General features: G+C 50.1%; 1 protein-coding gene across 1 annotated transcript in view; it reads left to right on the top strand.

The window, feature by feature from the left end:
* The window catches only part of LMF1 (lipase maturation factor 1), a 147,799-nt gene that overhangs the window by 97,486 nt on the left and 24,052 nt on the right, over positions 1–26,261 (top strand). Inside the window, 1 exon segment of the mRNA XM_064725768.1 lies at positions 214–381. Within this exon segment, the coding sequence (XP_064581838.1) occupies positions 214–381 (168 nt within the window).

Here is a 26,261-nt window from a genome sequence, read left to right on the forward strand (position 1 = left end):
GAGATGAATTTGTTTAAAGAGGTGTGGAATGAGCTCATTTTGTCTGCAATGAAACAAGTTCCCAGAGGTGCAGGATGGCAAATTTGGGGAGAGAAACAAGGAATAAGGCCAGAACTTTGTAGCGGCACTTCATACCAAGATTTGGAGGGGATTAATTCCTTTTTTCCTCTGATTTTGGAGGGGATTAACTCCTTTTTTCCTCTGCCATTGCAGACACAGCCGGTGCCCAACCCCATCTCGTACTTCATGCACCGCTCGCCCTGGTGGTTCCACCGCTTCGAGACCTTGGTCAACCACTTCATCGAGCTGCTGGTGCCCTTCTTGCTGCTGCTGGGCAGGAGGATGGCCATCCTGCACGGGCTGCTGCAGATCCTCTTCCAGGTCAGCTGCTCCTCATTCCTGTCCTTGAGGTTTTGCCTTTTACATTTTTCAGGTTCCGTGCTGCTTTAGGCTGTAATTCTGAGATTCGTGTTATGGTGCCTCGTGGTTTAGCTTTTGTATTTTTCAGGTCCTCTGCTGCTCTTTAGGATTTAATTCTGAGATTCATGTTATGGGGCCTCAGGTTTTGGTTTTTATATTTTTCACATTCTGTGCTGATTTAGTGTGTGGGTCCGGCTTGACATCAGGGATGGTGAGCTCTGTGCACAGAGCAGGGAGACAAAACAATTCCTGCTCCAGCTGGGCACCAAGGACAAATGATCCAAATCTCAGCCCAAGAGCACAAACAAGGTGGGCTGGAGAGAGAAAAATAAGCAGGGTGGAACTGCATAACCTAAAGCTGGAATTGGACAATTAACTCCAATATGCAAATGGAGCAGAACTTACAAAAGTGAGAGACCCCACGACTGGGCATCCATTTTTGTGACTATTTTGGGTTCATCTTGGGTGCAGCCCTGGCTGGGCTCTTGTGCTGCCCAAGGTGGATCCACTGAGGCCTCCTAATAAATCCCTGCTTTATTCTTTAGCTCAGCCCAGCCTCTGTTCTGGCTCAGCCTCCTCAAGGCATCATCCTGAGGGTCCCCTCCTCTCCTGGGCTTCCCCACCCCTCCCAGCAGGAGCTGCCTCAGGGGACAGGGTGGGATTCAGGCTCCAGGAATGAGGATGATTCCCAGCCAGGAATTCCTGGGTGTTTCCCACTGCTGGAGCTTTGGTTTCTGTGTGGCAGAGTGTGGGATCTCAGCACCTCAGGACTGAGGTGCCACCGAGAGCACCCTTGGGGGGCTCGGGAGTCCTGGAATGTTCCAGAAGTGTCTGGTGGCTGGACTTTGATCCCACACAGGAGACGACACCTGTATGAGGACAGGAGGGTTTCACCGGGGTGAATGGTGAAGGGATTGGTTAATTAGAGGGTGAGACACAGGGTTTAGGATTTCTGTACAGGGGGGTTTAGAGAAGTAAGATGGAGGAATTGGGGCGTGTCCTGTCCTTCTTCTTCTTCTTCTTCTTCTCCTCCATCTTCTGTGGTGATGGTGGCACTTTGGGATTGGTCATTACTGAAAGTGCACCGGACAATAAGAATAAAAAGGATTGGGGAAAAATGATAAATATTGTACACGTAACAATGGGTATAAAGATAGGTGACTGTCCGGAGGGCAGCACAGTGTGCTCATGGCTGGCTGCTGAGCAGAGCTCTGTCGGGCCGAGAGAAAATCTTTTAGATAAACAATTAATAAACACCGAGACCGAAAGAAGAACTGAAGCCTCTTCTCGTCCTTCGATACGCGGCTGCCCCAAGGCCACCCCGGGCCTTTCCAGGCCCTTCAAACAGCCCAAAACCGGACAGCAGAGGAATGGCAGCCCAGGATCAGTGCAAAGCCCTGTGGGGAATCCTTGTGATTCCCCCCAAAAGTTAATTTTTATAGACATCTGTCCATCTCTGAAGGGATTCTTCTTTCTGTATTTATCATGTGAGGATTGTTCTTTATCTCTGGAAAGGGTTGAGCTGCTCTCCACCAGATTGACTGTGCCGAGGTTTAAAATGAAAATAATGCCTTGGAAATTTAATGGATTAATGTTCCAATTGATTTTTTGGGTGTTTTTTTTTTTTTTTGTACCTCTGCAAAACCCAGAGGACAGAAGCTGCTGCACAAATACTTGCCTAGATCCCATCTGATTCCTCTCCTGTCTGTCCTGGCAGCATTCAAAGAGCTCATGAAACTCCATTTCCAGCCCTTGCTGCCCTGCCTTTGTTCAGCATCATCTCAGCAGCATGAAATTCATACTCAGGGGCTGTTACTGCTTCCTGTGAGTTCATGTGATGATTAAACTGGAGAACAGCTCATAAAGGCCCCTGGTAAACCACAAAAATGCTGCTCAGGTTTTAAAGGTCTGACAGAAACCCCGGCGGGTTTGTGCCCTCCCGGCTCCTTCTGCTGCCCAAACCCTTCCTGTTGTGTCTGGTGCCACTGAATGTCACCTTTTACCTTTTTTTAGGGGCAGTTTGGTTGGGTTGGGATGGATTTGGGCTCATGGAGGGAGAGGGAATTCCTGGGGTGTCACTCCAGAAGTGCCAGCTGTGATTGTGGCACCCCTGAGGTTTTTTGGAAGATTTTATTCAGCCCAACCCTAAAAAAACTCCACAGACAAAGCAAAACCTACCTTTTTTTATGGTTAGGATGAAGGAGGGCAGGGTTAGATTAGAGATCAGGGATAAATTCATCCCTGTGAGGGTGACAGGGTGCCCAGAGCACCCTGGCAGTGTCCCAGACAGGGGTTGGAACAAGGTGATCTTTAAAGGGTTGGAACAAGGTGATTTTAAGGGGGTTGGAACAAGGTGATTTTATGGGTTGGAACAAGGTGATCTTTAAGGGGATTGGAACAGGGTGATCTTTAAGGGGGTTGGGACAGGGTGATCTTTAAGGGGTTGGAACAAGGTGATCCTTAAGGGGTTGGAACAAGGTGATTTTAAGGGGTTGGAACAAGGTGATCTTTAAGGGGTTGGAACAAGGTGATCCTTAAAGGGGTTGGAACAAGGTGATCCTTAAGGGGTTGGAACAGGGTGATCTTTAAGGGGTTGGAACAAGGTGATCTTTAAGAGGTTGGAACAGGGTGATTTTTAAAGGGGTTTGGAACAAGGTGATCCTTTAAGGGATTGGAACAAGGTGATCTTTAAGGGGTTGGAACAAGGTGATCTTTAAAAGGTTGGAACAAGGTGATCTTTAGGAGGTTTGGAACAAGGTGATTTTAAGGGGGTTGGAACAAGGTGATCTTTAAGGGGTTGGAACAAGGTGATCTTTAAGGGGTTGGAACAAGGTGATTTTAAGGGGGTTGGAACAAGGTGATTTTTAAAGGGGTTGGAACAAGGTGATCTTTAGGAGGTTTGGAACAAGGCAATTTTAAGGGGGTTGGAACAGGGTGATTTTTAAAGGGGTTGGAACAAGGTGATCTTTAAGGGGTTGGAACAAGGTGATTTTAAGGGGGTTGGAACAGGGTGATCTTTAAGGGGTTGGAACAGGGTGATCTTTAAGGGGTTGGAACAAGGCAGTTTTAAGGGGGTTGGAACAGGGTGATTTAAAGGGGTTGGGACAAGGTGATTTTAGGGTTGGAACAGGGTGATCTTTAGGAGGTTTGGAACAAGGTGATCTTTAAGGGGTTGGAACAGGGTGATCTTTAAAGGGTTGGAACAAGGTGATCTTTAAAGGGGTTGGAACAAGGTGATCCTTAAAGGGTTGGAACAAGGTGATCTTTAAGGGGTTGGAACAAGGTGATTTTAAGGGGTTGGAACAAGGTGATTTTAAGGGGTTGGAACAAGGTGATCTTTAGGGGTTTGGAACAAGGTGATCCTTAAGGGGTTGGAACAAGGTGATTTTTAGGGGGTTGGAACAAGGTGATTTTAAGGGGTTGGAACAAGGTGATTTTAAGGGGTTGGAACAGGGTGATTTTAAAGGGGTTGGAACAAGGTGATCTTTAAGGGGTTGGAACAAGGTGATCTTTAGGAGGTTTGGAACAAGGCAATTTTAAGGGGGTTGGAACAGGGTGATCCTTAAGGTCCCTCCCAGCCCAACCCATCCCATGCCCAATGCTCCCCTCGGGGTTGCTCCATCCCTGTCACTCCCAGCAGGAACCTGCAGGGCCCCTAACGAGGAGCAGGGCCCTGGGGGGGCTGGGGCACCTCAGACAGAGCCGAGCCCACCCCATAAATGTCCTAATGACAGCCAGGCAGGGCAGGCATCAAGCCCCTTTAATTGGCCCTTTATTGATAGCTGGCAATTACTGCCTTGTTTGGATCACGAGGGGAGTCTGAGCAGGCAGAAAGGGTCCCAGTGTCAGAGGCAGCTCTGGTGCCTTTACAGCATTTCAACAAAAACCTGTTTATTTAATATTTACTGCCCTTTTTCTTCATTCAGAATGACTTTTATTGACAATCCTTGTGCTCTGCAAAGGAAGCAATAAAGTTTAATGTTGATATACCACTTAATTCTGCTTTTCAAGATTTGAATTGACATTACAGACAAGTTTTATTGGACATTTTATAATTGTTATTGGAGTCATGGTGGCGAGCTTGAGTTGAGTGTATTTTTCCAGATTCCAACTGGCCTGGAGAATATTGCTTTGTCAGGAACCCAAAAAACGTTGGGCTTTAAAAGAGGAAAGTGGGGTTTTTTTCCAAGTGTGAACTTATTCTTCTTGCCTGCTTCACGTTTGTAAGGAAAAAAGCTTAGAGAGGGTGGAAACATCAGAGAGGAGGCGCTCAGCAGCCTGAGCATGGATTGTGTGTCCACCAGGGCATTCCTGTGGGGTTGGGATTCCAGCCTGGAGTTATCCCAAGGGAGCTGGAAGCTCCACCTTGTTCCCATCCTGGACGTGCACAGGAGGTTCCTGTTGGGGTTTGTGTTTGGTGGGATTTGGGGTGGGATTTTGGGATTTGGGGTGGCTTTGATGGACACCACAGTGCTGCCAGCACCTCATTTCCCTCCTGGAAGGGCCACAGGGAGCCTTGGGATGAGCCCATTCCCAGCAGATCCATGCAGGGCTCGGTGCTGCTGCTGCTGCTCCTGGCCAGGAATGGTCCCTCCTGCTGTGCTTTCCTGCCCCTCAGCCCTGGGGCTTTTGCCACGTTCTCTTTGTCAAACCTCACCATTTCCATGGAGCTCCTGGGCACTGCTGCCAGCTGTGTCTGCCAGGAATGAATTATCCCTAGGAGTGTTCAGAAAACGGGGATGTGACACTTCAGGACATGGTTAATGATGAATGTGGTGGTTGATGGGTGGATTTGATGATGCTAAAGAGCTTTGCAACCTTAACAATTCCGTGATTGGGTGGTGTTTGTAGCTGAGGTGGGGTGTGGGTCTGAGAAATGCACACCTGGATCTGAAACACCCCAATATTCAGGAGAAATCAAATTAAAAACACAGCTGTCATTACCTGGAGGGGAGCGAAAGATATCTTGGAGGGTCTTGGAGACCCCAGGTGAGGTTTGGACTTTTATTCCTGGTTCTGTAGATGCACCAGGGCAGAGCCTGCCCATTCCCTGAGGAGTCTGTGGGGTGTGGGAGGTTGGAAGGGCTGTTGGGGAAGGCAAAACCTTCATCTTGGTGGGGATTTCAGTGCTCCCTGGAGCTGCCTCCTCCAAAACCTTGGATCTCCCTCCTCAAACCTGGATCTTCTCAAACCCTGGATCTGCCTCCTCCAAAACTCTGTATCTGCCTCCTCAAATCCTGGATCTGCCTCCTCAAACCCTGGATCTGCCTCCTCAAATCCTGGATTTGCCTCTTCAAAACCCCCATCTGCCTCCTCAAACTCTGGATCTCCCTTCTCCAACCCTGAATCTCCTCCAACCCTCGATCTGCTTCTTCAAACCCTGGATCTGCTTCCTCAAATCTTGGATCTCCCTCCTCAAACCCTCGATTTCCCTCCTCAAACCCTGAATCTCCCTCCTCAAACCCTGGATCTCCCTCCTCAAACCCTGGATCTGCCTCCCCCAGCCCTGGATCCGTGTGTTTTTCACGCTGTCCAACTCCCAGCTCACACCAAACGTATTTCTTGGCTCCTTGGAAGGGCAGGCAGTAAAATCACACAGCTTGGCAGAGGAGCTGATGAGGGGAAGCGAGAGGGAAGCCAGAAAAAGAGGCAGGAAAAAGCCACCTTGCCCCTCAGAGCTGGCAGTGGGGCTGGGCAGGGGCCAGGGTGGATTTGGCAGTGCCAGGTGGGGAAGGAGCTTCAGGATCAGAAAGGTGAAATCCATAAATGAATGAATAGCATGGAAAGTGCAGAGTGGTGCTGTTGGAAAGGCAGGGACACTGCTTGATTCCCAGTCAGAGCCAGAAAGGCCCAGTCTGGGGAGTTGGGAACGTGGGGAGGGTTTGAAGCTTTCAGATCCCTTTGGATGTGATGGATCTGTGCAGGCTGGGTCCCTGCCTGGCCCCTGGGGGCTCCTGGCGTGTCCCCCAGCATGGGGGTCACACTGCAGGGTCCTGCATGGGCTCAGCCCATGGTCCCACACCAGGACAGAGATCCTGGAGGGGCTGGGGAACATCTCCAGATCCTGGAGGGGCTGGGGAACATCTCCAGATCCTGAGGAGGATGGTGGAGGCTCTCCCTGCTCCCACCGAGGCAGTCCTGGGGTGGCTTTCAGCAGGAGCCATCCAGAGCACAGGGGTGACAATGCCAGGGGTACAGGGTGACAATGCCAGGGGCAGAGAGGTGACAATGCCAGGGGCAGAGAGGTGACAATGTCAGGGGCACAGGGATGGTAGTGCCAGGGGTACAGGGCTAACAATGCCAGGAGCAGAGGGGTGACAATGCCAAGGGCAGAGAGGTGACAATGCCAGGAGCACAGGGGTGACAGTGCCAGGGGCACAACGGGGACAATTCTAGAGCACAGGGGTGACAGTGCCAGGGGCACAGGGGTGACAGTGCCAGGGGCACAGGGATGGCAGTGCCAGGGGCACAGGGGTGACAATGACAGGGGCAGAGGGGTAAAAATTCCAGAAGCACAGGGGTGACAGTGACAGCGGCACATGGGTTACAATGCAGGAGCACAGGGGTGACAGTACAGGAGCACAGAGGTGACAATGACAGGAGCAGAGGGGTGACAATTCCAGAGCACAGGGATGGCAGTGCCAGGAGCACAGGGATGGCAGTAGGGGTGACAATGCCAGGAGCACAGGGATGGCAGTGGGGTGGCTGTGCCAGGGCACAGAGGCAGTGGGGTGGCAGTGCCGGAGCACACGGATGGCAGTGCCAGGCACAGGGATGGCAGTGGGGTGACAATGCCAGAGCACAGATATGGCAGTAGGGTGACAATTCCAGAGCACAGGGATGGCAGTAGGGTGGCAGTGCCAGGAGCACAGGGATGGCAGTGGGGTGACAATTCCAGAGCACAGGGATGGCAGTGGGGTGGCAGTGCCAGGAGCACAGGGGGTGACAATGCCAGGAGCACAGGGATGGCAGTGGGGTGGCAGTGCCAGGAGCACAGGGATGGCAGTAGGGTGACAATGCCAGGAGCACAGGGATGGCAGTGGGGTGACAATGCCAGGAGCACAGGGATGGCAGTGGGGTGGCAGTGCCAGGGGCCAGGCACAGTTGCAGCCCTGCAGAAGGCAGAGGTGAAAGCTCCGGAGCCCCTCAAGGTTCAGAGGAGCCCCCAGAGGAGGCAGAATCCAGCCCAGGAGCACTGGGGGACTTTGGGAGCTGGAGAGGGACAGAGGGACCTGCTGGGAGAGGGACCCTGAGGGGGATGTGGCAGAAATCTCCAGCTCTGTTATGGAAAACAGCTGCCAGCACCACCCTTGCCCAGCTGGGCACTGCACCAGGGACAGGCAGCCCCTGGGAGCTGCCCATGGGCAGGACAGCAGCAGCAAAGTCATTTTCCTCCTATTTTTTTTTTCTTTTCAAGCAGAAAACAGTTGTTGAACAGATATTTTCTGGCTTTTTTTTTTTTTTTTTCTCCTCCTTGGCTTGGCCAAACCCCAACCTCTTAAAAATTTTGATGGAAAAGGACGTTTCCCTCTGGTTGATTTTGTTCCCATCTCTCCAGGAAGGCAGGGGAGGCCAAGTGGAGGTTTCCCCCCTCTTTTTCTTTGGGAGGGGAGCACCGAGCCCCCCGTTGTCCCAGCGCTGCCTCTGCCTCTCCACGAGATGCTGGAGGGATGAGCTGCCCCTGCAGCCACACACACTCAAATTAAATCAGGCTGCTGCAGTGCCACAGCTGCAAGAGATTGTGTTGCTGACTTAGGAGGTAGCAGAGGTCACAGCAGCAGCCTGGAGAGAGGGAACAGAAATTAAGCAGCCCCCCCCCCTCCCCTCCCTGCAGAAAGTGTCTGAATCCAGTGTTTGTTTTCACTTGTCAGAGCCGGGCTGGCTTTGCGCTCGTGGCCAGGCTGGTGTAAATCAGGGGTGTCTCCAGCAGGATTAGAGGGGTGACCCCGGTGCCAGGCTCGTGCCAGGAGCATCAGGGCCCTCGTTGGGGCTTTAATTGGGCACCCACGGGCACGGGCACTGCTGGAGGAGGTGTTTTCCTGCGTGGGTGCAGAGTGCTGGTGTTCTTGTGTGTGAGAATAAAGCCCAGTGCAGTGGAGGAGGGAGCAGCCAGAAAATTCAGGAGTTGTTCTGCACTTCACACAATCCCAGAATGGTTTGGGTTGGAAAATTCCTTAAAGCCCATCCAGTGCCACCCCTTCCACTGTTCCAGGGTGCCCCAAGCCCCATTCAACCTGGCCAGGGATCCAGGGGCAGCCACAGCTGCTCTGGGCACCCTGTACCAGGACCTCAGCACCCTCACAGGGATTAATTTCTTCCTGATATCCACTGTAAATCTATTTTCTTTCAGTTTAAATCCATTCCCCCTTGTTCTGTTGCTTCATATCCCTGTAAAAAAAATCTCTTTCCTGCTTTTTTATAACTCCCCAAGGATGCTGGGGAGTGTGGTCCCCCAGCCCAGCAGCTCTGGGTGGGTGTCACTGCCTGGGCTGGGCTGGGCTCCCCTGCCAGAACAGAGGAAATTCAGCCTTCCCCAAAGTCCAAATCGTGTTGGTTTTGTTGTGGTTTAGAAAGGAACAACAAACAGAGAGTCCCAGGAAAATGAACAGAGCAGGGCTGCAGGAATGGGCCTGTGGAAAGGAGTTTTGCAGTGCCGCTGTTCAAAAATCCTCTTTGGATTTTTGAATCTGGTGGGGTGTGAGATGGAAGGTGCAGGCAGAGAGATTCCGAGGTTCATTGGGGATGCTGGAGCTCGGGCTGGGATTATGGAGGTGGATCCCAGCCCTGTGCACCCATCCTGGTGCAGGTGAGGGTGCCTGGGCTGTCCCTGCCCCTCAGGCCCTCCTGCATCCACATCCCCTCCCTCGCCCTGGCACTGCTCCAGCTCAGCTTTCCCCTCAGCAAAACAGCAGGAATGTGAAATCAAAGCACTTAGAGTGCAGATTTTCTGTTACATTTAAGCCCCCTTAAATTAAACCCTGAGCTCTGCACCCCCCAACAAGAAACACTGTGAGTTAAGCAGGCAGAACCCAAACTGTTTAATCACTCTGATATTTGATTTCACATCCAGCTCGATAGGATCTGCTGTGCCAGACACGGGAATAGCAGCACATACCACCCCAAACCAGTAAATAACACTGCTCCCATAATGGGCTCTGGGATTAGTTAGCAACAAGTTAAGTCCTTGCATTCTGCAGTAGTCAGAGGCACTGAGAAACACTCCCTGGGAGCCATAGGAGTGCATTTAATTAGCTCCTGATTCGGGGCACTGGGGGTTTTTTTCTCTTCTCTTTTTCTTTTTTTTTTTTTTTTTTTTTTTTGAAATCATTAAATAAAGTGTCACCCCAAGCCAGTGCTGTAAACTCTATTTTGATTGTGGCTGCAATAACCCCTTTGGGCGTCATTCAGATTGTACTAAACAGTTTCTGGAGAGCGCTGGTTTCTCTCAAAATAAACCCAAGTCCGGCTTTGACAAGCTCTAATGAAAAACAAATTGTTATATTACTTAGAAAAATAATTTGAAGGAAGTCTGAATTAGTTGTAAAGGTGGAAAAGGTTCAGCTACTTGAAAATAGAAATTTGGAAGGTATTTATTTTAACCATTAAGCCAGTGGCCTTGAAATACAGCCTTGTTTGTTCCAGAAGGCTCCTAACGAGAGCCATGAATCACGCTGTTAATCAGTACGGGAACTTGATTAATTGGAGAGGGGAGCAGCAGTGACTGCAGCAGCAGCCACCCCTCATCCTGCTGGCACCACGGGGGCTTGGGGGGCATCCCACAGCCCTGCTTGGGCTTTGGAGGGTTGGGTTCTGTGTCTGTGCCTGTGCTGGGCTCAGGAGGAGCTGCTTTGCCATGGAGCAGGGTTTGCAGCGCCTCTGCTTGCCCTGCCCCTGCCTGCTCAGCTTTGCTGCTGCTCCTGGCTCTGCTGCTGAACCTGAGAGGAGTTTGGATGCCCAGCCATGGAATCAGACTTGCACAGGTGTAGCCATGATATTTTCTGAAAAATCCTTTCCTTAGGAGTTTTCCTCCTGAGAAGCTGAGAGGCCTCAGGAACAAAATGCAAACATTGATTATCTGCTGCTGTGGAATGCAACAGGTGCATCTGGGATTGGTCTCATGTCGTTGTTTCTAATTAATGGCCAATCACAGCCCAGCTCTCCAGACTGTCTGGTCAGTCACAAACCTTTGTTATCATTTCTTTTTCTATTCTTAGCCAGTCTTCTGATGAAATCCTTTCTTCTATTCTTTTAGTGTAGTTTTAATATAATATATATCCTAAAATAATACATCAAGTCTTCTAAACATGGAGTCAGATCCTCATCTCTTCCCTCCTCCTGGGACCCCTGTGAACACCAGCACACACAGGAGACCCCAGGGTGGGCAGTGCTGCCATGTGGGGGCCTGAATATATATTGTATTGTAAGACCTGTGTGGGTCTGAGTTGCTCCAAACGAGCTGCAGCTGCGGGGTCCTTCGTTGGGCAGCAGCTGTAGCTCGTGAAGGTAACTGAAATAAATAGGGGTGGGTTGAGGAGCCCCTGAGAAGACAGGAAGGACTGTGCTGCAGAGAATGGAGAAGAGCCCCAGCAGCGAGGTAAGAACAACACTGCAGTGAAGATTACAACACTGCCATGGCTGGGAAAATGCAGCAGGAAGGTCAGGGTTGGTTTTCATTCACTGGAGCTCCTGGGTTTGGGGCCAGCAGGAGCTTTTTGGCCATCCAGGGATGAGTTCCAGCAGAGTTCCCGCATTCTGGAAGCTGCCATGTGTCTGAACTGTGCCCAGTGCTGGTGGCACAGTTTGGTGCCACCTCTGTGCCATCCTTGGGAATATTGCTGAGCACTGACTCCAGAATCACCAGCTGCATCCGTAAATTGCAAGATTTGCTAAAATGGGCTGGGAACTCACCCAGTCCTGGTGTTTTGGCCATATTAGAGCTGTCCAGGGGCTCTCAGGTGCCTCTCTCTGTGCTGCTCTCCCCACCCCAGGAGCAGCTCCCAGAGCTCCTGGAATGATGTGGCTGCAGGGAGGCTTCACCTCTGGGCTCTGGGGCACCTCAGGGTGCTTGGCTTTTCTCCCTGTCTGGATTTGGCCCCTGATTTTCAGAATCCCTCCGTGCTCCAGAGCCTCTTGTCCTGCAGCAGAATTTGCAGGTGCTGGGGCAGGATGGGGGAAATGGATGCTGAGGATGATCCAAGCTGGGGCTTCCAACATCTGCATCTCCCAGATGGGATCAGGATTCAGCCCCAGGCTGGGAGATAAAGGATGTGTTGCACATGTGAGTGAGGGCATAAAACATTTCTGTCTGGTGAGAGCCAGAGCAGCTGCACAGCAGAGATGCTCCCGGTGTCCATGACATGATCTTCACCGTGTTCTGGCACCATATTTCCAGGGATAATTATTTATTTATGTTTAGGTGTGAAACCATCACAACCCGTTCCTGCGCCCACTGAAATGTGTCAAATATCTTTAAATATCTGTGAATTTCTCCAGTTTCAGTGCAATGGTTTGAAGAGATGGTGAAGGTTTTCCAAGTTTAATCCCATTTTCTGTCTCTTTAGTCCTTATCTGAACTGGTTCCTTTGCAGTTTCCCAGCTCTTGGCTCCCACCAAGCCTTTGCTGTTCTGCAGGGGGACATGTTGGGATTTGGGATCTCTCCTCCCACCAGCAAGATGACAGGGCCTTTAAATAATGTTTTCTATTCCATTTCAAAAAAAATAAAAAAGAAGATGAAATCAGAACAGCCTAACTGGAAACAGATGGCAGATGAGAAACTCCTTTTAAAGAGGATTTTTAATACATTTATTATGAAGAAAATCATTTATTGGTGTCAGAGATGGATGTGTGAAGACAAAATGTGCCCATTCCGGGCGTGCAAGGGGCTGCAGCGGGATGGTGCCTTTGGTGTGGTGTTCTTGGAGCGAGGGGAGGATTTTGCTGCTGGTAAATTGACTTTCCTGGCTGCAGAGAGGCTTCTTCCCATCCCTGCTCCCTCAGCTTCCCCCTGGGATCTCTGGCTGTCAGGGCAGTTTCGATTCTTCTCTTTCTGTGGGTTCCTGGCAGGGATTTCCTGCAATGATTTGGGGTGGAAGGGACTTTAGAGCCCATCCAGTTCCAACCCCAACAGCTTCCACTGTGCCAGGCTGCTCCAAACCTGGTCTTGGACACTTCCTGGGATGGAGCAGCCACAGCCTCCCTGTGACAGGGTCAGCTGAGGGGTTTTTTTAACAATTTGCGTATTCCAATCACTTCTGTCCTGTCAAGTTAAGTGAGTGTGTGCTTTTGTGTGTGAAACCCTGCCCAGACAGAGGTGTCACTTTCCCCAGTTTCCCCCACACAATGACTGGCCAGCTTTAATTAAAGCCATTTAAACAAACCCCACCCCATTTCAGAGGGATGGATCTCGGTGTCTGGGCTGCTCAGGGATGGAGGTGAAGATGGATTTTCCCTTCTCCTGCTTTGATGAGCAGAACTCCTTGGCCTGTTGTGGGTTCAATGTTGCTGTGAAACACCACTGCCCCCAGAGAGGTTTGACTTTGCTTTGGCAGTGCTGGGATGAGCCTGCAGCCCCCAGAGATGTTTGATTTTGCTCTGGCAGTGTTGGGATGAGGCTGCAGCCCCCAGAGAGGTTGGATTTTGCTTTGGCAGTGTTGGGATGAGGCTGCAGCCCCCAGAGAGGTTGGATTTTGCTCTGGCAGTGTTGGGATGAGGCTGCAGCCCCCAGAGAGGTTGGATTTTGCTCTGGCAGTGTTGGGATGAGGCTGCAGCCCCCAGAGATGTTTGATTTTGCTTTGGCAGTGCTGGGATGAGGCTGCAGCCCCCAGAGATGTTTGATTTTGCTTGGCAGTGTTGGGATGAGGCTGCAGCCCCCAGAGAGGTTGGATTTTGTTCTGGCAATGTTGGGATGAGGCTGCAGCCCCCAGAGAGGTTTGGCTTTGCTTTGGCAGTGTTGGGATGAGGCTGCAGCCCCCAGAGAGGTTGGATTTTGCTTTGGCAGTGCTGGGATGAGGCTGCAGCCCTGGGATGCTCCAGCCCACACGCAGTTTACACAGCTGCACCATCCCCTGCCCCAGCTCCAGCAGGGCTCTTATCTCCATGCTGATGCAACAGCCAGAAATGGCAGGAAACCTGTGTCACTCATGGCTTTCATCTTCCTATAAAAACTGGGAATTTGGGAGCTGTGACTCAGGGAGGAGTGCAGGATCCTCTTGGAAACCTGTGTCACTCTGCTTCATTCTAACGGGAACTTTTGAGCTGTGATTCAAGGAGGCAGATCGGAAACCTGTGTCACTCATGGCTTTCATCTTCCTATAAAAACTGGGAATTTGGGAGCTGTGACTCAGGGAGGAGTGCAGGATCCTCTTGGAAACCTGTGTCACTCATGGCTTCCATTATCTATAAAAACTGGGAATTTTGGAGCTGTGATTCAGGATCCTTCTGGAGCAGCTGGGGTTTGTTTGGTGCTGCCCTGGCTGTGGGATGGAGATGCTGGGCTGTGGGCAGTGCTGATCCTTCCCTGGAGAATTGTTTGCAAACCACAATCTCACTTTACCTTGTGTTGGGGATATTTCCCAGCAGGTTGTGGCCTCCCATCTCTGGAAGTGTCCCAGGCCAGGTTGGACAGGGCTTGGAGCAGCCTGGGACAGTGGAAGGTGTCCCTGCCCATGGAAAGGGGCTGGAAATGAGCTTTGAGGTTCATTCCAACCCAAACCCTTCCATGGTTTTGATTGATCCATGGAAAAGATCCCATGATTTATGCTGACATTGTGCAGGGCATCCTGGATTTCTGCTGCTGCTCCAGACCCTGAGCTGAGCCCCAGAACACCTCGATCCAGGCAGGTGTTTGCAGCACGAGGTCTCGCCTCTCCTGCTTTCCTCTTGGATTTTAATTCCATTTCTGCCAGGAGCTGCTTTCTCCACGTTCCTGAGTCACTTTTTCCACACGTGAAACTCCCTCTGGGGCCGGGTTAAGCTCTGCAGGAACCACGTGGGCTTGGTCTGGCCTTGGTGTCCACACGTGGAGCTGCTCAGGGACAGAAGGGGCTCTTTGAATTTACACCCTGCTCCGGGCAGGAGAACTTGGAAGCAGGGAGAAATCCCAGATCAGGCCAGTTTTGGAAAAGCTGAGGAAGTCTGGGAGAGAAATGCACCAGGAGAGCAGTTTGGGAATGTTTTGTCCCAAATTTTGGCCAGTGTGGTGTGGCAGTGATGGCTCATGGATGGATTCCCTGCACTTTGTGAGCAAAGAAGCAGAAAGGGACGGGTATTCAGTAGAATCCTGGAGTGGTTTGGGTTGGAAAGGACCTTAAAGCTCATTTTGGGCAGGGACACCTCCCACTGGACCAGGTTCTACATCAGTGTCACCCTCAGAGATGCTGCCAGCTCCTCTGAAATGCAGGAGGAATGAAAAGCTCAGGATCCCTCAGTCAACAGAAATTTCAAAATTTCCTCTGGAAAACCAAATCAGATTGCATTGATTGTTTGGATGGGGTTGGGAATGGCAGGAGTGGGGAGTGGGAGAGACAGGGATTGTGTTTATGGCATCATTAATGTCATTTATTCCATAGGCAGCCCTTGAAAAGCAGCTGTAATCCCCACAGAAATCCCTCTGGGGCAAATCTGCCAGTTCTCCCCTTCAACACGGATCATCCCTGCAGCCAGAAACCTCAGAGGGAGCAGAGCCAAGGGAAAGGGGTGAGGGGGGCACCCTGGAACCCAGTGCACCCCAAGCAGCTCCACCTCTGAGGTTCCAGGGCCAGAGGGATGGTGCTGGAAAGCCAACATTGCAGGGACAGTGAGGTCCTGAAGATGGAGAGATCATTTTCCTGGGGTTATGTGGAAAAAAAATGTGACCACAGATAAAAACTGGAGCTTCAGAATATTGTGTTCCTTCCCAATTCCCCTTCTCCACCACCCAGGCAGGAAGGGATCAGCAGCAAAGCCCTGTGGGCAGTCTCAGGTGCTGGTGGCCATCAGTGAGAGGGTCCTTGGTGCTGCAGAATCCCTGCTGGAGGGATTTCCTCTGGCCCTGAAAGCCAGGAAAAGGAGATGTTTCCATGGAAATCTGTTCCTCAACCGTGCTGGCAGCCAAAGCTGAAAGGATCGGAGTCTTTTGCCCCCAGCTCCACGTTTCTGGTCAGTGTGAAGCCCCACCTGTGATCACCACAGGCAGGCTGCAGTGAATTAAGGCACCAGGGGGAGTTTGGAGGAACACATCCTCTTCCTTCTCGGAGTCAGGTTACAGCGACCTCGAACATCTGGACACCGTGTCCCAGGGCTCCCCGAGGTCCTGCTGCTTGCAAGGTTCATCTGCTTCGTTCAGCCCCTGGCCTTTCCCTTCCTCCTTGCTCCTCTGCATGCAGGGCTGCTCTCAGCGTTCCTGGCCGTCTCCTGGGTGAAACAGCCCATGGAGTTTGAGTGGTGGCTTTCCGTGGGCAAGCACGGAGCCACAGCTCCATGGACATTTGTGGGAGAACTCACTCCTGTTTTTCCAAAAAGCCTGAATTCCCTCTAAGACACTGGTTCAGTAGCTGGGGGGTTAATTCCACCCCCTTTGGCACCCAAAGCCATGTACTGAATTCCCTCCAAGCTCCTGGTTCCCAGCATCCTGAAAGACTGAATTTAGGGGAAAAATGCATTTCTTAATATTCCCTAGATCCTAGGAATGCATTTGGTGACGTGATGCTGCTTTGCTTTGGGATTCCTGTGCCTGATCTCCAGGTAGTCCTGACAGGGTTTCATTGGAATAGGGGTGTCAAGGTGGGTCCTGCTGCCTCCAGGAGCCGCTGGATTTTTTGGGAATCCAGAGGAGGGAGGTGCCAAAGCCATGGGGTGGCTGTGGTGGCCGGATTCATGGTGGTCCATGCTGAGAAGATGACGTTGAACTCCAGCATCTCCTGGAAGTGACCCCACGCTCCCCCTGGGAGCAGCACATCCCCATCCCACCCCAACCCTTGTGCTCTTGTGCAGAGCTCAACGCCCAGAAGGAAAATGCAGCTCCAGCTTTTCATTTCTGTGCCTCTCAGGCCCAGACCTCAAGGTTTTAAAGACTTTCATATGTGCCTGACTCGATGTGCTCCGAGTATTCCCATTGAAGTGAACTAAGTGGATAAGACTTTGCAGGATTAAAGCCAAATGAGTCCTCACCCACCATGCTGGGAAGTCTTGTTGAAGTGGGTCATTGGAGGGAAAGGAGGAGGAGGCTCTTCCCAACTTGCCCCTTTCATTTTATGCTTTTATTTATTTAAAGGATTTTTTTTATTTTTTTTTTTTATTCTTAGGCAGCTTTGGGGGAGAAAAGAAAATAAAAAGCCCCAGGCTGTGGTGTAACCACCACAGGCAGATGTTGTCATGGCTACTAAACAAGAAACCTGATTTATAAAATGAGGAAAAACAGATGAACATGAAATAAAAGAGAAAAAAAAAAAAGAGAGGGGCGATCTTAAAATATTAACTCTGATGTAGAGAAAAATATAAACAGACAGGGTTAGGAAATTCCATAAGGAATATGACTTGTTTAATATTAATCATAAAGGAAAAGATTATGAGGGCTCCAGAGGGTGCCAAATGAAATACTCCACACGCAGCCACTGCTGTGATAAGAGTCCTTGTGTGGCTTCCAGGGCTGCCCTTGGCCACTCTGTGCTGGAGATGTCCTGGCTGGAAGTTGTTCCAGGGATGTTCTTGTGGTTCTGCTGCTTCTCCTGGTGCTTCTCCTCCCTCACAGCAGTTTCTGAGTGTGTGCCAGCCAAGAACCTGTGCTTTTATTGTAAATTGTACTTTTATTGCAAATGTGGGCAAGTGGGGAGCAGTGGTTGTGTATGGGGGCCTGGAGGGGTTTCTGTGATGGGGTGGTGTGTCCCAAACCAGGGGTTCACCATGTCCCAAAGCTCAGGTGCCTGCAGGTGAGTGGCTGGTGGGGCTCAGGTGGCTCTGCTGCCATCTCTGTGTCACTCTGCTGCTGTTCCTGTCCCTCTCCTGCCATCCTGAGTTGTAAAACCTGTGGTGATCCTGCACTGGAGAAGTTCCAGTGTCACAATTCCCTCATCAATGCTTCCAGACCCTTCCCTGTCCAGGACAAGGCCAAAACCAGGAGGGTTTTCAGGACCCATCTCTGTGTCACTGTGCTGCTGTTCCTGTCCCTCTCCTGCCATCCTGAGCTGGCAAAGTCCATGGTGACCCTGCACTGGAGAAGTTCCAGTGTCACAGTTCCCTCATCCACCCTCCCAAACCATTCCCTGTCCAGGACAGGAGGGTCTTCAGGACCAGGAGACACCTCTGGGCAGGTTCCAAAGGCTCTCACTGCCCCCCTGCCAGTCCCCGTTGTGTTCCCTGGTGGCAGTGCCCGATGTCACCAGCATGGTGACAGCGGTGCTGCCACCACAAGGCGCCAGAAAGGAGCAGCAGTGACCACAGCTGGGAGGGCTGGGGACACCTCCCTGGGCTGCCCTGGTGAATCCTGCCCAGAGCTGTCATTTGCTGCTCCTTTCCCTTCCCTCTGTGCTGTCTCACTGCTCACAGCTCTGGCATTTCCAGGTGGGACAGGAACGCCTTGTGGCACAGCCTGTGCTCCAGCAGGGAATTCTGCAGCTCTGGCATTGCTGCTCCCAGCCCATGCTGCTCCCAGCCCTGCCTTTGGCAGGGATTTGGGCTCCCAAACAGTTTGGTTTGCAGAAACCTCCCTCACTGTCAGGAGGAATTAAGCTCCAAAGCCAGACAGAAACTCTCCATACCAAGTCCATGGCCTGAAGGTCCAGGATGGAGATGCCCACCCAACAGGGCCTTCCAGGGCTGCTGAGCAGGTTCCCCCTGCAGAATCCACCCAGGACACCTGGGCAGATCCACTCTCACCTCTCCAGGTGTCTCTGCCTGCTCCTGATCCACGTCCTGACCTGGCACTGGCCGTGCACACATTGCCAAAGCTCTGAGCACCGTGGGGATGGTGCAGGAAAACTGGGACAGACAAGATTTCTGCATCTTTTCCCAGCTCCTTGCATCTTTTCCTGGTCCCCTCATTTTTCCCAGCTCCCTGCATTTTTTTCCCTCAGTTTTTTACATCTTTTCCCAGCTCCCTGCATTTCCCCACCCAGTTCTCTGCATCTTTCCCCAGGTCCCTGCATCTTTTCCTGGCTCCCCTCATTTTTCCCAGCTCCCTGCAATTTTCTCCCCAGTTCTTTGTATCTTTTCCCAGCTCCTTGCATTTTTCCCCCAGAGTTTTCCGCCTCTTTTCCCAGCTCAGCAGCCTGGGAGCATTCAGATCCTTGCTCCTTCTTATCAATCCCTTCCCAGTGCTCCTCCAGCAGCACCAGGCAGTGCCTGGCACTGGTGTCTCACTCCCATCTCTGTCCCAGTGTCACTCTGGCACCTGGCTCCTTCTCCCCGCTGCTGGATGAGGCTGTTGGACTCACAGGATGAGGCAATGACGGATTTTTTTGCTCTTCCCCTGTGTTGACAAACCCAGTTTGTGGGTGAATAATGAGCAGCCCTTGAAAGCGAGCCCCGTGGCTGATGGGGATGGATGCCCTTGGGGTTTGTGGGATGAGTCACTGTGGGGAGCAGGAACTTCCTCGCAGACAGGCAGCTGCATTTCATCCTCTGCTGCAGATTCCTTGGGGCTGGAAAGCCTCAAGCTCAGGATTCCAGGGGAGCAGCTCTCCCCGAGAGCAGCCCAGCAGCCCCTGGGTGTTGGCAGGGCAGCGTTCCCCCTCTGGTGAGGGGGAATATCCAGCCTGGGATATTCTCATTCCTCTTCCAAGGGTTCCTCTCATATGTAAGCCATCAGTGCAGCAGCCTGAGCGGGGATCTTGCAGCTGTGACCTTGCAAGTGGGTGGCATTTTCTGCTTCCTCCTCAGCATCCTCAGGGATGCACGGCTCATGTGATCCCGTCTGCCACGGGCCAAATCCATGGGCTGGGAAAAGCAGGATGAGGCCACCAGGAAATACCCACTGCCCTCATCTCCTCAGGGCTGGGGTCTTCAGAGCCCCCACGAGCAGCCAGGCTAGCCCTGAAATCCTCCTTTGCCATTAGTGCAGGGATAAATGGCTCCAGGTTTGTTCAATCCCATCCCTTTGCAGCACCTTGTCTTCCTCTGCAGAGCTAAAAGCAGAATTTGGGCTTCTTTTGCCTTCTCTAGGGCTGAACAGACTCCATCAATCCCTGTGTTGGAGGTTTCTTTCAGATTCCTACAAGTAAATAAATCCATATAAATAAAATAAAAGCCACCCCCAGCAGGGCTGGAGCAACGAGCATCCCCATCTCTCATGATCCTCCCTGCCTCCATCCCAGCATCGTTTTGTCCCACATGGAACCAACTGCTCAGGGGAGGAAAGAGCTGAAAAACCTATTTTTTAAAGAATTATTTCATCATTTACACCTCGCTCCCATTGTAATTGGAATTATGAGTAAGGCTGAAAAGAAACTGCTGCAGATGGCAGCATAAAAATGTGATTTTTAACACATTTTGTGTTTTCTTAAGCATCTCTGGTTTTGCCCAGGGTACATTTCATTTGCTATTTATTTAGTCCCCACCTCTGACAGCTCAGGGATTGCTAAGCTGCCATCTGGGATGGAAGGAAAATGGGAAAACGCTTATTTTCCCTGCTTTTTCTTCTTTTGACCTCAGAAAATTTAACAAAATTTAATAAAATTTAAAGGTGTCAGTGAGCTGCATGGTTACAACCAGGAGCTGGGCTTAGAATCCCAGAATCCTGGAGTGGTTTGGGGTGGAAGGGACCTCAGTGGCCATTCCCAACCCCTGCCATGGGTGGGACATCTCCCCTGTCCCAGGGATGGAGCAGCCACAGCAGCTCTGGGAACCTGTGGCAGATCCTCTCCAAGGACCTCAGTGATCCCTGTGGGTGCCTCCCAACTCAGGATATTCCTTGATTCCATATTTATCCCAGTTTGAAGCCATTTCCAGCAGAACTGAGGGGAGGATTTGGGGCAGAGCCTTGCTGCGGAGGCACTGATGGAGATGCCAAGGCACAGTGGCTGCTCTGCCCTTCCTTCACATTTCTCCTCTTTTCTTTTTAGCATTTCCATAAAATTTTTACATCCAGTTCTTCACTCTTTTTTTTTTCATCCTCCAGGCTTTTGCAGCCTGGCTTTATTAAAATCAAATGCTGCCCAGCCCCAAACACAGCACCGGGCTGGGTTTTCCTGGGGTGTTTTCAGCCACAACTGTTTCCCATTTCTGCTGGGCTCTCAGGAGCCCACAGGCTCAGGGACCAGGGGATCAGCTCCGTGTGTTCCCCCCCAAAATGTGCTCTTGGTTTGCTGGAAAAATCCAGGTCATCCCAGAGCTGGGAACTCCCTCCCCCAGCCTTGGCTTCCAGTGACACCGAGTAGCCAACCCAAGTTAAATATTTCACTGCAGATGTTGCTGAGAGCTTAAAGTTACCCAAAATTATGGATTTAACGAGGCAAGGAAAGGGGCTGCAGAAAGATCCAAATCAGGGAAGCCACCAGTGCTTTCCAGGCTGGTGTCAGGCTGATCAGATGTGACATCCTTGACTTTCTCCTTGCGTTTTCCGCCGGCCTGCGGATGTGGTCACGTCCTTTCCTTTTAGCTTGAGAAGGCAGAGATGGGTTTGAATCCGTGCTGGGCTTGAATTTGGGGAGCAGAGTCCCAGTCCAGCTGTTGCAGATGTCTCCATTTGTGAATTGGTGAAACCAAAACCTTGGATTTGAATTCTTTTGGAAGGGGATTGTGACACAGATCCCTTTTCCCTGTGCCAGGGCTGTCTGACATTGGCCATGCTCAGCATTCCCATCAATATTTATTTCCAAGAACATTGTTTTCCCCCTACTCTGTCTTTAATACCAATTTCATCCAGATTTTACCAAGACCTGGACTAGAGATGATGTTCACTGTCAGAATAGATTTTTTCTGATGTGTTCTCCTTCTCTCCTTCCCACAATGTTGGGTTTGCTCTGACTTTGGCAATTGTTAAATACCTCTGAATATTGCAGAAAAAGTGATTTTCAAAGGAGCCTGCAGTGCCTGGATGGTGAAAGGGAATAGAAGCATTTTTGCCAGAAGTGTTTTAGCATTCCTTCAATCAAGGAATATAAACAGTTCCATGTGACTTTGGGCTGATCCAGGATTTGAGAGCAGGGTTTAATTCACATCATTTCTCACAGAGGGAATTTTGAACCCACATATCTCCTAGAAATGTCCTAATTAGTAGGGAGGAGGATATTCTGGGAAAGGCTTTCACTTTCTACTCTTGGTGGTGTTCCACTTTATTACTGATCACTCAATAACCATCCAGCATTAATTACAGGGCAGTTCTGTGTAACTGAGTTATTGATTGGTGCCTATTGACAGCCCATTCCAGGCTGTAATTAAACCTCAAACCAGCATTATTCCTACAGGCCTGGAAAATGCTTTTCCTGAATCCTTCTGTTCCTGTGTGCTGGTATTAGGGGATAATCCTGACTCTGAGGCACAAATGGCAAATGAAAATGGTGTTTGTGGTTCCACCAAGTCCAGAGCTGCTCCTTGATCCTGCTGCTGGTGGGAAAGGAGCTGGGGGCTGCTCCCACCCTCCAAAACCTGCATGCCTGGAGCCTTTTGGGAAGGACAAGGTGCTGGGAATGCCTGGGGTGGGATTGTGGGATTCCTCATCCTGGCTGCTGTCTAGAGCTAAGGAGCCCTCACTTCATGGCTGGAGTGAGTGACCCTCAGCTTTGTGTTTGGGTTTGCACGTGGCTGGGAATCAGGGAGGAATTCCTTTATGGAAAGGGCTGTCCAGGGTGGAACCCCCATGCCTGGAGGGATTTCAAAGCCCTGTGGATGTGGCACTTGGGGACACTTGGGGTCAGTGGTGGCCTTGGCTGTGGTGGGGGAACAGTTGGACTCAATGACCCAAGAATCACTGATTCCATTATTCCAATCTCAATAATTCTGATTCCAATTTCAATGATTCCATGATACCAATTTCAATGATTCCATTATTCCAATCTCAGTGATTCCATGATTCTAACCTCAGTGATTCCATGATTCTAACCTCAGTGATTCCATGATTCTAACCTCAGTGATTCCATGATTCAACCTTAATAATTCCATGCTTCCAACCTCAGTGATTCCATTATTCCAACCTCAATAATCCCATGATTCCAACCTCAATAATTCCATTATTCCAATCTCAATGACTCCATGATTCAACCTCAATAATTCCATGATCCCAACCTCAGTAATTCCATGATTCAATCTCAGTGATTCCATGATTCCAACCTCAATAATTCCATGATCCCAACCTCAGTGATTCCATGATTCAATCTCAGTGATTCCATTATTCAATCTCAGTGATTCCATGATCCCAACCTCAATAATTCCATTATTCCAATCTCAATGACTCCATGATTGCAACCTCAGTGATTCCATGATTCAATCTCAGTGATTCCATGATTCCAAAGAACGCCCACCCCAGGGGGGTCGCAGGGACAATCCCCCAGCCCCTCTTGCCATCCATGTGGTTTCCCCCAGGGTTGGTCTTTGCCATGGATGTGCCCTGGCTGTTCCCGAGATGCTGCATCCTTAAAAACTTAAAAAACATCCATGGACACTTTTCCAGGTGCAGTCTGTGCCTCCCTACATGGGAATGTTTTTGTCTGTGCTATGATAAATTTTTGGGAAAAACTAAAACCATGAGTATTTTTCTAGGAATAGTTTAACAAATACACTCCAGTGCAGTCAGAGACTCTACTTTGACTTTTAGACTCTACTTAGGGGCAGCAGGAAGGACTGGATGGTTCTTGAGGTTTCCTTTCTCCCTTTAAATGATTTATAATCCTTCCACACATCCCAATTTTGGCTTTTCTGTGCCAATGGCTCAGAATCAAGGAGCCCCAGTGAGGTGATCCTGTCCCCACCATGTGGACAAGCTCCAGATAGCCTTCACCTGTATTTAAGAGTTTCCAGCTTATTTTTGTCCCTCCTGGACACATATCCAGGCTGTGCCATGGAATATGAGCTTCCTCTGCCTACTGGATGTTTTGTAACAATGTGGGATTTCAAAAAAAACAGAAAAAATCAAACCCCAGCCAAACAAAGAAGCCCAACCTGTAAAAAAGTTACGGCTGGAGGTGCCCATTTTCTGACAGAGGGGTTTGGTAACGGGGCAGGGGACAGAAATGGGAGCAATAATTGGTTTTGGGCCTAGAACCAGGAAAACTACTTTTCCAAATTAATCCAGCGAGAGCCATGAATCCACTGTATTTCATATCACACTTCATAAAACTCCAGTCATAATCCATAAAAGTGACATTATTAGATTAAAACCCTCAGTTCCTCCTAGAAGGAGCTCGCTCATTAGACATGCTGTAGTTTTATAACCTCAAAGTTCCTCCCCAATTACCATGATTAATACTGGGCTTTAATAAAAAATTTCTCCCAATCACCACAGGGGTTGATCCCATCTGGTTGGTGTAATTGGGAGTTTCAATATTGTCCAGCAAGGGGAGGACGCTCCGGGAGCACAAATCAAGGCTGAGGATGGATGAGGATGGAGGTCTGGAGATCCAGCTGGGTTTGGTGGTGGTTTTGGAGCATGGAAAAGTCCAGGTGATGTGAGCCAGAGGCTGGGATTGCTGGGGGAAGTGTGGATGGATGAATTCTCCCTCTGATGAAGGATCAGGGGAGCTCCCTGTGCTCTTCCAGCGGGGATCTGAAAGAGGAATCCATCCTAAAGTGAGCATCCCAACTGGAGCCAGCACAGTTCTGCTCTGAGGGAGCAGCAGAGGAAAGGCAGGATTTGGGGAATCCATCCTAAACTGAACATCCCAACTGCAGCCAGCAGAGTTCTGCTCTGAGGGAGCAGCACATGGAAAATGTAGAGGAAAGGCAGGATTTGGGGAATCCATCCTAAAATGGACATCCCAACCGGAGCCAGCACAGTTCTGCTCTGAGGGAGCACAAGGAAAGGTAGATTGGAAAGCAGGACTTGGTTGGAGAGATCCCTAAACTGAATGCCCCTGAGACCAGACACAGTTCAGCTCACTTGGGTGCAGCAAGCATCACAGGATTTGGGGAATCCATCCTAAAGTGAGCATCCCAACCGGAGCCAGCACAGTTCTGCTCTGAGGGAGCTCCAGAGGAAAGGCAGGATTTGGGGAATCCATCCTAAACTGAACATCCCAACCGGAGCCAGCACAGTTCTGCTCTGAGGGAGCTCCAGAGGAAAGGCAGGATTTGGGGAGACACACGTGCTGCCTGCTGGGGTTTGGATGGCAGTGGATCCCTAAATCCTGGGAGGTGCTGCTCCTGTGGGATCCTGGGGGACACCAGGGTTCAGCTTCACCTTTGGTGCCATGGACACGTCCATCCCACCCAAACCATTCCATGATGATGATGATGATGAAATAACATGCAACTCACTCTCAATGGCCACGAAGCTGGGACACCACCCCTCAGCACGTTTGACAAATCCCAATTTTTGGCTTTGCAGCAGGAATTCCTTTAAGGTTTATCCTTGCAGATCCAAGGGGTCCATGGTTCCATCAGCCCTGGGTGAGCAGGAGCTGGTGTGAGCTCCGAGCCTCAGCCAGAAGCACTGAAATTAAAAATGTGTCGGCTCCGCAGTTCCACCCCAGCCCAGAGAACGCCAAACTCGTGTTATTTTTGAATCCCCTGATTTTTTCAGGGCTGCTGGAAATAAGAGCTGCTGCTCCTGACTTCCAAGCAATAAAGAGAGGTGAATCACTCCTGAAAAAAAAAAAAACCCTCCCATGGACCACCCAGGGGCTCCTGCAGAGCTGGGAACCAGAGGTGGCAAAGCACAGAAGGATTTTCTTAACACCACTGCAACTGCACGAGGCAAAATCACCTCGGAACAGGAGCAGTGTGAGAGGTGTGATAATGGAGCCAGGCTGATTAATATGCATCGAGCTAAATCACATTCAGGTCACAGAGCAAGCCCCAAACCTCAGCTGTAACATGTTCCCTTCCAGGACCCAACATGTGTCTGGAATTCAGATAGAAATCGCTTTTTTTCCCCCCCTCATAATTATCCAACTCAGCATAAATTATTAGTTTTTTTAACTAAATAATAGTTAGGATTTTTGTTCCTTGCTGTGATTGGTCAGAGCTCTCCTTTTTTTTAACAGTCTGTGACTTTCTGAAGAGTCCTGCTGGGGTTTTAAAACTTGTGACTTAAAAATCACCATGTCAGAAACCATGGTGCCAATCATATAAAATATGAAATCACACATTCTTAGCATTTATTTGTTGTCATTTTTAATGAGAAAACATGGATTTTTTTCAACAGAACAGTGGCTGAAAGTCCTCAGGTTGAAACTGTCCCTGAGTTCTTGATATTCATACTGTGGAGTGGTATTTTGGGAGACCACATGCAAGATATTCTCCTAAACAGCCAATAAAAGCTAAAATTAAAACAAAATAACGCCTCTTAAAATGCACACTTCTATATTTAATGCTGCTCTTTAATTAGAAGTTCCAAGGTTTCCTCCTGAAGGGTTTCAGGAGCGTTGCTGTCACGGATCCCTTGGAATAAGCAGAAAGTGGGTGATTCCCATGGGAAATCAAGGCACTTTGGAAATCGAGGCACTGTGGAAATCAAGGTACTGTGGAAATCAAGTAATTTTGGAAATCAATGCATTGTGGAAATCAATTTTGGAATTGGATTTTGGAAATGGAGGCACTGTGGAAATGGAGGCACTGTGGAAATCAAATCACTATGGAAATCAAGTCACTTTGGAATTAAGTCACTTTGGACCCAAGGTACTTTGGAAATCGAGTCACTGTGGAAATCAAGGTACTGTGGAAATTAAGTCTCTTTGGAAATCAAGTCACTTTGGAATCAAGTCACTTTGGAAAT

The sequence above is a fragment of the Zonotrichia leucophrys genome, chromosome 14, assembly GCF_028769735.1.
Source record: "Zonotrichia leucophrys gambelii isolate GWCS_2022_RI chromosome 14, RI_Zleu_2.0, whole genome shotgun sequence".
Taxonomy (NCBI): domain Eukaryota; kingdom Metazoa; phylum Chordata; class Aves; order Passeriformes; family Passerellidae; genus Zonotrichia; species Zonotrichia leucophrys.